Raw genomic sequence first — 13286 nt, forward strand, 5'->3', positions numbered from 1 at the left:
CTGCGACAGTAGAACATCAAGATCGTCACCACGCCGTCGTGCTGACGGAACTCTTCCCCGACACTTTGCTGGATCGAAGTCCAGGGATCGTCATCGAGCTGAACGTGTGCTAGAACTCAGAGGTGTCGTAGTTTCGGTGCTTGATCGGTCGGGCCGTGAAGACGTACGACTACATCAACCGCGTTGTCATAACGCTTCCGCTATCGGTCTACGAGGGTACGTAGACTACACTCTCCCCTCTCGTTGCTATGCATCACCATGATCTTGCGTGTGCGTAGGATTTTTTTTGAAATTACTACGTTCCCCAACACTTCTACCATCAGAGTTCTCACAACCATCAAGATAAAAAAACTCAGCTCGACAAACTGATTTAACTAATGCTAAACAAATTGATGATTTTCTCAAAAATTTCTCCAAGTAAACAACACACCTCTTGCAAATGTAGTTGTTGACTTGAATGGAATACACGCAGCAGTCGACATGCCCGTTGTATTCCTGATATGACCATTCGCCCGCCAACCTGCTGCAAGCCCACAACTGCATGGTGCTGCTTATTTGTTTGGGAGATTGCAGACGCAGCTGCAAGTCAACCTCTGCTCCAAAGAGCATGTCTGCAGCTCCATTTCGTTCCATGATGTTGACAGCATGTGCTTAGCTCAAGAGATGGAGACATTATCAAAGAATCCTCATTTAATTATCTATGTATGCCATGATAACATAAAAAGGACATCGCATTGCTGTAGGCATGAAACAAAGTGCCAGATTATACAGTTTCATGTACACTTTTATGGTTTTATTCATATATCATACGGTGTGTCGACAAATGGCACTACTGTGTGAGATCAATTAATTCTGAATATGAAAGTCTAGGACAGTACTGCTCCAATAATAATATATGTGTAACTATGAGCTAATTTCCAGCATATTCAGTTAGCAGTTGGATGAGTACTATTTTTTATCATCTCAGATTCCTACCAACATGCCAGCCATTGTCCTTGTTCCTATCATGATGTGATTCTTCAGATGGACACTAAAATGATGAATTTTCTACCTGCACACAATTGTAACATGCCTTTATATTAGTATATATTCAAGGATGGAACATGCCTTCAGATGCATGCAAGCTTTACGTTGCTGACCTTTGGGTCACAAATGAAAACAGAGCGTACTGCTCTTTAACACAAAAATTAATTGATGTATTTAGGAGATGTCCACAAATAACAAAATTTCTAATTAACTGGGAATAGAAGATTCAAGTAGGTAGGAGTAGATACGTAACAGAGTGATAAAGATTGGCATTTAATGCATCTATATATGCTGCAAATCCTTTGTTTAGAGATCTGAAGTCAGTTCAACATCAAAAGTGTGACCATCTAGAGAAGTGTGGACTGTGGACATAGGTGCAGAACAACAATTATAGGTATATCAATTACTGACTAAAGTTAGATACAGCCAAAGTAATAACGCTGGGCGGGGTAATATACAATCTAGACATAGGTTTGATGTAATTCAAAAATGAAAAAATATGATTAGGAAATACAAATGGGAGTATTACTAATTCTTGAGACCAAAGATGTCTTTTCTATTAACATTTATTTTAATAGATAAGAGATGAAATACTTGAAGGGAAGAGTACTCCAAGAAAAGATCGTATAACTCCAGAGATGAACTGCCTACAATATCAGCTAACAAATATTCCAGAATTGATCCATGGTTAACTTGAACATATCAAATTAACTTTGACTTGGTGGACTGATACTCTATGTTCATCATCATAACCCTTTTAACTTTCCACAATATGCGCTTTCCTAGGTACCAGTTAGCACTGACCTATGGTTCTTTATCTAGTTCAATTAAGGGAAGTGATGCAAACTGAGTTACTTACTGAGGTCCAAGATGGATCGATATGCAGAGATGTAGAAGGTCCTGCATTGGAAAAAAGCCAGCATGGGGCTACGATATACGTCGTCCTGAACCTTGACTTAACGGTGCATCGTGTTCTACACATGATGGACAAGATGTTTCAATAGAAAGTCCTTGAGGAGCTGCATGTCCATGGCGTCCCAGATCCGTGAAGAAGCCCTTGACGGCGGCGGCCGTGGTGGATGGGGAAATCTCACGGCGTGCTCCATCTGCATCTGTAGCAGAGGATATGAAGAGAAGGTGAGGTGTAGGGGTGGCGGATCCCAGTCAAGAAGGAAGGAGGGGTGAACCTGGGGTCGCCGGAGACGCGCCGGCGAAGCCCTGCCCGAAACCCTAGGGTGGGGTTGCGAGCGTGCGGTAGAGTCCGGGAGCAGAGAATCTAGCCGGAGGGAAGGGAGGCGCGGACCGTGGGGAGCTCGGCGGCATGCTGCGCGACGCTGGAGGTCGCCGGAAGTGGCCAGCGTGGGCGGCGGCGGCGACAACTTAATGGGCGAGAGGGAGAGGAGGCGAGCCTGTGCGTGTGTTGTTGTGTTTTTTTCCTTTGCAAATCTGCTCGGACCACGTGTTGAATACTCCGAGTGCCAGGGTGTTTTCTGCAAAAACGAAACATTTTCTTAGATATCCACTTAAGATAGGACTGCGAGTTGATTTCTTAGAAACAGAGGGACTGTTTTGCAAAACTGCCATGACGGACGACCAGAAGCAGTAGCTGGTTTATTAGTAGGTAAAGATATCCGGTAGTACCTAGAAGATTATCAGTTACAAGATTTACCTCCTTGGTTGATTTTTGTTAATGAAGTTGATTGGTCACCTTATAAATTTTTAGATGGATATATTGAGCATGATCCAATTTTAATTCTTCGCACGAGCATATATAAATGCGACTACTAACACTATAGGAAAAATTGTGTATGTCGAGGACTTCGTAGTATACCGATTGTTTTTCAATGTGTACGTGGAGTGTTTTTCATATGTGTATGTAGTACTCCCTCTGTAAACTAATATAAGAGTGTTTAGATCACTATTTACAGAGGGAGTACTTCGTAATATGCCGAGTGTTTTTCATACGTCGAGTACTTCGAGTAGGACCAGCGGCTTCACCGCTAGAGGGAGGGGCAGCGGTTTCTTCTCTCTCTCTCGTGCTTTTACATCAAACTCACATGTTGCTCTTCTCTTTTGCATTTGTGCTGAGTAAACACTGAGTGAATCTCGATGGAAGGAACAGTGAAGCCATGAATCTAAAATCATGAGATCACTCACATGAGGTATGGAGTCATATTGATATGTGACTTTACGAATCATTGCCTACAAAGATTAAAAAAATATGTTAATTTCCAGTCACATGTTTTGTATATCCCCGCAAAAAAAACATGTGTTTTGTATATTAATGCTGGACCGTGGACGCACTGCTCCAATTGCAACTTGTTAACGTTTAACATGTTCTCCTTGCAGCCAGTTATGAAAAAAAAAGTCTAAAGAGATTTGGGTGATGTGAAAGAAAGAGTCATTTTTTATGGTTTTACTATTTTTGAGACAACTAAAAGTAACAATTTTCATCAACATTAATGCAAACGCAAAAAGGTGAGCATATTGTAATTAAATGATTATGAATGTTGACTTTCTAAGTCAATTGAGATAGTCACTCCTTTCATGCATTGCATCATACCAAACTATAAATATGACATTTGAACATGTTTACTTGCCAATGTTTTTCCAATACACTAAAATTAATGAACAACACATAGTTATGTAGTCACAAATGACAACATTTTCCCCTTAATTTCTCTCGCTGAACTCTACAGTGTCATATTAGTAAATTATACCGCCATGTCTACATGATCTAACGGGGGTGTTTGCTACGGCTGATGAGGCGGTCCCTTCATATTGTTTCCGAACATGAAAATCAATGCCTCTCTACAAAATCAACCTTGTAAATAACTTTAATATGTAAGCATGAAACTGGTACCTAGGTACTAAAGTTTGATTCTATGATTTTTTTGTGCGCCGAGTTGCTCCTTTTCTGTAACTAGGGCTAGGCATTTCATAGTGACGAAGCTTGGACAATGAATTAAAATTATTATGGGTACATTGTGGTTTTATGGCTAAATTTCTAACAATGCCCACCACTGAAGCTGACAATAATGTCAAATCAGCCTATGTTGTTCATCATTAAGATTTTCTGGTGTATGTAAGATTGTGAGCCATGTAAAATAACTAAACTATTCTATTTTATCTATGGTGTCAACTCCGATTTATTAAAAAATAATTGAAACCAACCAACTTCATGCCAAGCTGGTAAATATATTAATTGGGGCTAGCTCCCAAGCCATACTCTTGCAATTTGTGGCTACATATAGTCCACTATATAAAGATTACAACGTAGCTACACAAGCATCGAAAAACACAAAGGATGGATACGATTGCTTCAGCTTGACTGAATTTTAAAAGGTTTCTATATACCTTTTCGAGTCGCCATTGATATATATATGGGAAGGCGTAATCGAGAACATTAAAAAAATACATTGTGATGTTCTGGGTTTAATGGAGATTAAAATGACTTGTTTGGGTGACGTCCATACAACAAGTTATCCAAAACTTTGGGTGACGTTTATGAATATGTTGTAAAAAGATAAACTCTTCTTGCACTAGTGATCATAGAAAGCATGAACGAACTTTGGCTAACTAACTTTCTGAGGCCACACTGCATTTGAACCCCTCCAGGAACAAATTATTGAGACGGTTATTGTGCCTGAGACATCTGGCCACCCATTCAAGCACTTTGATTAGCACTATGTTGTCCTCCACGAGGATTGAAAGCAGACTCCCCCTACTTGTGCATTCATCAGACCTCTTTGAAGCTACACATGTGATTGGACTCCAGCACCATGTGAAAGATTTTGGATCCCGCTGAGCCCCATGATTCCGCACCTGCAAACTGGATCTGATGGATACCTTGGTTCCGCAGTTGCTCCTATGGACCAGGTGGAAATTGCAAAGTTTTGCAAACAACTGAGATCGCTGAAGCACGTTGATATCATTGTGAGGCCTGCCAAGCTAAAGAAAGAATACCAAATCCACAAGTATTGTGATGTGATGCAGCGATGGCGGGCGTTTTGGTACGATCTAGGCATTATCATCGCAAACTTGTTGGATAGTTCTTTCACTTCCCGGCAGCGCTCGAATTGACGAAACCAAGCATTACCAGGGAAATCCTCTCGCTTCTCCAAGTCCCCAAAGCTTGGTTATTTGATATAACCCTTTTACTCCCCGTTCAATGTATTTTTCTGACCCGGATGGGTCTGCGGACGTTTGATGTACCATGTCAGGTGACAAAAAGTGTTTGAACCGCGTGGTTCGGACCGGATTTGATGCATACTAGGCTACTAGCATTGGAGTTGCCCTAACCTTTCCATATGCAAGCATCATCGTCGCTAGTTTAATCGTAGAACGAGATAGTCCCACGGTTCGTTTCAGCGGCCACCGACGGGAGGCACGTGCGACGTTGTTTCTCCACTACTATTAAACAATCAAACAAGAACTTTCTTACGTGCACCCCGTAAAACGTACACGGATTCATTATGAACGCATGATTAAGCCCAGTAAACTCAATCTAACGGCTAGCCTTAACCTAATCCATTCTCTGTGTGCACTTAACAATTTACATTGACTGACCGTGCTTCATCATATGAAACTCCACGTCCGATCAATTAGGAAACTATAATCATGATCGCGTTTTCTTAGGAAACTAATCACGATCACATCTTCTTAGGAAACTAATCACGATCACGTTTTATTAGGAAACTAATCATGATCGCATTTTATTAGGAAACTAATCATGATCGCATTTTATTAGGAAACTAATCGGGTATATTCGCACACATTGACACGTCCATCACCTCGACCTCCTGGATCACGATCCTATCTCTCCCAAGAAAAACCACCACAACCGGACTCCACTCAGCGGCGACAAGGAGCCAAGGACCAACAACTCCTTCTCAGGGGACGCTGCCGGAGTGCCGGTAATTCGTGAACCGCCGAGGGTGCCGCACCGGTCGCCCCTTCTCAGGGGATGCCGTTGGAGTGCCGGTAATTTATGTTGCTTGTAAGACAACTGCCCAGCCAGCATTTATGGTTTCTTGCGAACTTACACGACGTGCCTGTGCTGACTTGTATTTTTCAAAATAAGGTTTCTATGCATTACTAACCAGAGTGTGCTATCTTTATATCTTCGGTGTTTCTTAGCAGATGTCGTTTACATGTGTCATCAACACATTATTTGTTTTTTCTTAATTTGTAACACTTGTACTGCTGGAGTTGGTTTATTTTAAGTTGTTACATTTGGAACTCCTTTCACTTCATAAAGGGGCTGGATGGTCTAAATTGCAAGATGTGATTTTTTTCTCTCACATGAACCATCTATAAATAAATATATTTTTTACTATTCTTCTACGTATAAATACTTTGAGGTCCTTTCGCTGTTCATTCGGTTAATGGTTAGGAACTAATGACCATCAAATTATTTTTATTGTTTGATAGTATTACACATAAGTGGGTGTAAAGGAAAACTATCAAAAATGGTGATGACTTGCATTTTTTTCTTATTTTCTACAACTGGTGCTTCTCCATATGTCCCCATTGTGTTCCGGGATATTATTTTGTACTATTGTTTTCCTATGTCTACCCTTGTATTTATTCAGCGCATTGTTCTTTTCGCATTTTGGCCTGAAAGCTTGCTGGCTTGGAGGAGGATGAACACAGATGAAAGAGGGGAAACATTATAGAATTGTGTATGTTGCTTGCCAAGTTTAGCTTAGGATTTTTAGTGCTTTGACACTTCGTGCAGAATGAACTAAACATTTACATGTCAAGAGCATCTTGATGCATATAAAGAGTAAACGGAGGCATGAAATAACGAGTTGTATGGGTTGATTTATACTCTCCAGTTTTATGTATGTTTGTGACTGTGTGTACCAGACATGAACATTCATCGTTTCATGCGTTGTCAAGCTTTCCTATATGCCACGAGACGCAAAGCAACCTTTTATCTACCACATGTTGGCATCTACTTGAAATGCAATCAATAATTATACGTGCGTTGCACGTGAACACTTACTAGTTGCAGAGAAAAATGAGGGAAAAAAAGGGTTTCCACGCGTCTGGCCAGTTGGTCTAAAATCGGGCTGGCCTGCTGGAGCCTGGTCCTCTCCCAGCGCATTGTTGATTGATTCACGGGAAGAGCGAGACGAGATGCCAAGAAGTCGGGCAAGTCGTGAGGCCGCCTGCCTCCGCCCGCCCAGGACTCGATCTTGATCCCCGTCCTCCTGCCCGCGAGCCAGATTGGACGCCGCGGGAGCGCCCAGATCCCGCCATGAATCCCGAGTAGTAAGTCCCTCCCTCCTCTGCTCCCCCCCCCCCCAGCAGTTCCGACCGGGGTCGGGGCTTTTAGGGTGAGATGAGATCTCTCTGGATCTGGCGCGGGGGAGAGTTGACCCTCGATCCCAGCAGATTCGTCGCGTTTTTTTTCTTTTCTTGCTTGGTCTGGATCGCGTCCGCGGGGGGAATGCCACCTAGGAGAGTTTGTTTAAATTATTAGGCGAAATTTGAAGCGTAATCGTTTGCTCAATGGACCTATATCGCTGGATGCCGCCGGGTAGATGCGCTTCATTTTGATTAGTGTTTCGAGGGGCTGTTTATTGTGGATTTCAGGTTTCTACTACGGAGTACTATCTAATGGCAGTAAAAGAACAGGCAATTTTGTCTGCACAAGGAGGATAAGTCTATTTTGGTGAATTATGCATGCTAATATCACTTGCACCATCTCTAGTTTCGCAATCACTTTGTTGAGTCTCATGTTTTTACTCCCAAAAAGGAATGAAAGAAAAAAACATTCATATCCTACTTGTTGATACTGTTTGGCTAAATTATGGGTCAGTTGATCGGATTTGCATATTTCTAGAATGCACCAGTCTGCTCAACATCCTTTACATGCACGACCCAATGCTTGTTTGTTCGTGGGCTGATATAACTGTTCGTTCGGTTACTGCTCTAACTGTGGTTGCACTTCACTCATTCAATGTTACAATATCATTGTATCTGAATGCTGCAAGGGGAACTATTTTACATTCTTTCACACGCTAGTCCATAGGGATCAAAGGGATCTATTAGCCTAGCAAAACTGACATTTTGGCTGAGTATTAAACACTGAAATATCTCTTCATCTGTCGCTGCCTAGGTGTCTAAGCCTGACAATATTATTCCATCTAATTGTTGTGTGTTATTATCTTGAGAATACATTGCTCTTTGAATTTATTTTCAATCTTCCAAGCCTGGAGATAGTTATTGTATCTTTTATCATCTTTGAAAGTGGTCGGACCCTTCCCCGGAACCTGCGTAAGTGGGAGCTATGTTCACCGGGCTGCCCTTTTTTATCATCTCGAAAATGCCATCACTGCTTGTTTTCTTCTCTGCGCACTGTGTTTGATGGAGACTAACATTCCAATATTTGGCCATGCAGTGATTACCTCTTCAAGCTTTTGCTTATTGGAGACTCAGGTGTTGGCAAGTCATGTCTGCTGTTAAGATTTGTTGTAAGAATCTCTATAGCAAGTATGATCCATTTTGCTATCTTTTTCCCATCTATATATTATAGATTTTCCATGTTAAAATTAGGTAGTTCATGGAATTAACCATTTTGTTTATAGGATGTGTAAGCTGAATCATTACTCACAAATGTTCTAATTTAAATTGCTCAACCTGAATAGTTCATTATTGGTAGCTACATTTTTCCAAAAGATGATGGGCATCCCTAGGTACATCCATTTCAGCGACAAGTAATTCCGTTTCAAATGGATGTATTTAGCTAGATACATCCATTTGAGCGACAAGTAATTCCGGACGGAGGGACTAGTATATTGTAGTATGCCCTTGAGGACAACTAATTATACTTACTATTAAATTTACCTGTGCTGCTTTGTTTGTTTGCCTCTTTAATATTTTGACTCTTGGCAGGACGACTCATACCTGGATAGTTACATCAGTACTATTGGAGTTGATTTTGTAAGCACATTTACTTTCTGCATAGTGTTTTTTGGCTGCTACAGATCCTTCTATCGAGCATAACTTATTTGAAAAATGTTGACAGAAAATAAGGACCGTGGAGCAGGATGGAAAGACTATCAAGCTGCAAATCGTGAGTCTAGCTTATCTCGTGATTTACGTGATATGCATCTGTTGCTAGTAACCAAGCATGCCTGTGCAAGTACCATTTAGTTGTGATTTTGTTGATGATCTGTAAAACTTCATTGATACATAATTCTCCCAGTAACCACTATTATTTTGTGGGATGCAAGTCATGATTGCTAGTTGAAGTCGATTGATATGGAACAGACACACTCAACCGCTTCTCCTGAATATATATGAACTCTGTTGTCACTTTGTGGTTCTCTTTAGTCTGTCCAGTTAATATAATTGGACCATTAAAAGTTTTCATTATTTGTCTTTCCTATGAAGATTCATTCTTTCTGGATATTTAGAAATGAAAAATAGATGTAGCTCAGTTTGAACATGAGGGATGGCAGTCTTGCAGCTTATGTGTACGTGCTCTTTAGATTTGGCAATTCCTCTGTTTTTCATCTCCCACTTCAGTTGCAGTGATACAGGCTAGTATTATCCTTTTCAAAGTTATTAAACCCCTTCATTCTACAAAACTTCTTTTTCAGTGGGACATTGCTAGGCAAGAACGTTTTAGAACTATTACCAGCAGCTACTACCGAGGGGCCCATGGGATTATTGTAAGTCCGCTTATACAAACTTCATTTAGTCAGATAACGAATTTACATTTATGATGGCTTGACCGGAATATTCAAATGGTCTTGCAGATCGTCTATGATGTGACAGACCAAGATAGCTTCAACAATGTGAAGCAGTGGTTGAACGAGATTGACCGCTATGCCAGTGAGAATGTGAACAAGCTTCTGGTGGGGAACAAATGTGATCTGGCTGACAAAAGAGCTGTGTCATATGAAACAGCAAAGGTATCCTTGAGTCTCGTGCAAACATAATTTTTTTGTTGTTCACTTCACAATCTGCAGATTCCAACCTTCCATTCCTTGAAGGCATTCTCACTGCTATTTGTCTTTATTTTTATGTACATATATAGGCATTCGCTGATGAGATTGGCATTCCATTCATGGAGACCAGTGCAAAGAATGCCCTGAATGTTGAACAGGCTTTCATGGCCATGGCTGCTTCGATCAAGGATAGGTTTGGACCCACACTGAAACTAGCATTCATGATGGTTTATATTAACGTGCTAGTCTATGAACTTTAGATGAAGAACTTACTGAAAACAATGGCCTATGTTTCCAGGATGGCGAGCCAGCCAGCCGCAAACAACGCTCGCCCGGCTACTGTACAGATCCGCGGGCAACCTGTCGAGCAGAAGACCAGCTGTTGCTCATCTTAGAAAACCATGCAAACTTGTTGATGCTCCATCACCTTTATACATGTTTTCTTATTTGTTTTTACTTGTTATCTTTATTCTTTTCTTTCTAGTGTACCTGCCTTCTGAAATTGTGTAAGTTGGATGAATATATCTTCTTACATTCGCAGTTGTTTTTATGGTTAACTTGGAGTGACACTGCTGGTCATAGTACTCGATCTGTACCTATACGGTTCTATTACTAATGATATTATACGATAGCCGGTTTCTTTTTTCTTCTCTCATCGAGATACAAACAAAGAAAGGGAGTATGATGATTTTTTTTTTTTTTGGTAATTGGAGTATGATTATCTGATCCTGTAATATGGTGACTCCTGAATTATCATTTTGTCAAAAAGTTCACTATGATTATGCTTTCAGGCTGTCGCACATTTCAATGAAGTGAGCACCCTGAATTTGTAAAATTGATCAATTAAAATTTGTAACATTGAGGAGGAGGTCGTCAGCATGAAGTCGTGGGTCTTCACTTTTTCCTTCTTGAGGGATACATTTTCATGACAACTTTATATTAATATGGCAGTTTTTATTACTTGGCAAATATGGATACATCATTTTTAGATTATACTCTCTCTGTGTCTTTATATAAGGCATATTTGTTTTTTGATAAAATTGCACAATGTAAGGTGACCGGCGGGGCCCTCGAAAAGAGTTATCTTTTCTGCTTAACGGTCTACCAACCCTGGAAACGGTTCAGCCGGAGGTAGGGTCCAGTGGCCGGAAGACTAGTCACAATGGGAAGTAACTTAGACTAATAACATCACATTTTACTAGGCTATGTTACTACCTCCACGGTGGGTATTAACATATGTGTATTGTCATGTTATGGTTCATTTATTAGTCTATAGACTCATATTATCTTGGCACGTGTGATGTTACAGTAACTAGTTAAGTTACCATCATCACCTCTCTCATCATTAAATATGTGCCACATAAGCAAAGTTATCTTAAAAAAATGTGATGTTACTCCCACTGTGGCCAGTCGAAGAGCACTGCACGTCGCGGGGTGTCCGGTGCGCCCCCGGCGGCCCATGAAAATTCGGAGGACCGAGTACCGTTCATGATTTATTATCCTACGAAATAGACAAGTTAGACAAGGGGAATTTGTCTTAAATAGTCTATAATTATGTGCCTTGAAAATAGTACACCTTAGATAAAAGAATGGAGGGAGTATCGTACTGGAGCCTTCTGCTTCACTTCCTCCCTTCCCTAATATAAGGTTTATTTCTTTTTTCAAATAATCAAGTGAGTGCATGTTTGACTGAGTTTTAAAAAAAATATCAATATCCACAATACGAAATTTATATTATTTATTTCATCATGAAAAGTAGACTCATATTTTATCTATTAGGTATTGCACATGTTATTATTTTATTCTATAATCTTGGTCAAACATTTAAATGATTGACTTACACGGAAACCAATACATCTTATATTCTTGAATGGAGGGTACTAGCTAATCGGGGCAGTGGTTAAACAAAATATAAGGAGAATTGTGGAATAAAACGTGCATTCTCATAGACCGCTGTCACGGGTTGGATAGAATTGTCACCATTCAGCATACAATTTGCCTCCACATTTATTTTTGCAGATGCCTCCACATTAACTTGCTACATGCACATGAGCCCATCTCTGAGATCCCGGACTTCCGAAGTACCAACATCTTAAATGAAGGGAATCCCACTGCCAGGAAATAACCCTTGTCGTCTCAAATGATAGAACCAGTTCCTCCTGACTCCCGAGCCACTGTCACTAACAAATGTAGTGTCGACATTTAGTTTAAAGAGGCCTTCTTTTGGCTTCTGCTAGCCATGTCTTGGATTTGCACCTTGGTTCCCTCGGCTAATCCTCCTAATCCTCCTTCCGAGCCATGAGATTCATATTAATGATAGTTTATCATGCTAAGAAGGAAAATAATAATAGAACCGAGCCCCCGTGTCGCTCCCATGTGATCGGCTCGGGCGGACGAGAAAGACCTAACAAAGCCTCCACCACGGATCCTTCTAGTGATGCAGATCTTGCCCGAGTTGTAGAAGATCTGTGTGGTGCACGCTTCGCCTCTGTCGATGGTACATCTGGATTCATTTATGACCCCTGAGTATGGTTATGTCTCCACCCACACTACCACCGCTAGAGACCAACCAATCGCTCGTCTTTGTGGAGCATGAATGGTTGGGCACCTGTTGTCTTCCACTCGCCTAAGCCCATCAGGCAGGTGGTTCCTGCTAGTGACGAGGTTGTGGCATCTAATACATTGACGTCTGTTTTTTAGGCTCTCTTCGCTAAACAATTTCAACTAATAACCGAAATGGATGGACCTGACAATGACGGGTTGTTGCCTCATGAAGGGGAAGGCAACCAGGGGCAAGAGCAAGAGGGTTCCCTCTAGCCATCGTGCGTTCATCTTGATGAAGAAGCCTTTTGGGAGCAAAAGTAAGAACAGTGAAACCATAGATAAGGCATCAACGACTGCTTGATGGACGATGTTCGATGTCTTTTTGGTAGGGGTTTCTTTGTGATGTTGCGATTCATTGGTTGATTTGTGGTTATAATGGGTTGGGAGCACATATTTGTCTTTTTGAATGGTCACGGAGATTCATGCTTTGAAAGTAGACAACACATGGTCATACTGTAACGGTTTTCGCCTGATTTTTGTTAATTAATTAGACAATTCTATTCGAGTGCAGTGTTTTGGTGGCTAGTCTCGTCTACACCCATGTAGAACAAGAATCACAACAAGAATCACAACAAGATTCGAGAAAATCCACCAAAAATAGATTTGTCGGAGACACACCTCCACACGCGCACCGGCGGATGCTAGACGCATCACAGAAAATGGGGGGCTAGGCTGAGAGACCAACAACCC

At 41.1% G+C, this 13286-nt stretch overlaps 1 protein-coding gene across 1 annotated transcript; it reads left to right on the top strand.

Annotated features, from left to right (window-relative positions):
- Window positions 1-7226: 7226 nt before the first annotated feature.
- Window positions 7227-10493, top strand: LOC119266874 (GTP-binding protein YPTM2-like). Its single transcript, XM_037548158.1, has 8 exons — window positions 7227-7305; window positions 8438-8510; window positions 8932-8979; window positions 9065-9112; window positions 9642-9713; window positions 9801-9956; window positions 10082-10185; window positions 10291-10493. Exons 1-8 carry the CDS (start codon window positions 7292-7294, stop codon window positions 10385-10387), a joined length of 612 nt encoding a protein of 203 aa, XP_037404055.1. The 5' UTR covers window positions 7227-7291; the 3' UTR covers window positions 10388-10493.
- The last annotated feature ends 2793 nt before the right edge of the window (window positions 10494-13286 follow it).

This window comes from Triticum dicoccoides, chromosome 3A, assembly GCF_002162155.2.
Source record: "Triticum dicoccoides isolate Atlit2015 ecotype Zavitan chromosome 3A, WEW_v2.0, whole genome shotgun sequence".
NCBI classification, from domain to species: domain Eukaryota; kingdom Viridiplantae; phylum Streptophyta; class Magnoliopsida; order Poales; family Poaceae; genus Triticum; species Triticum dicoccoides.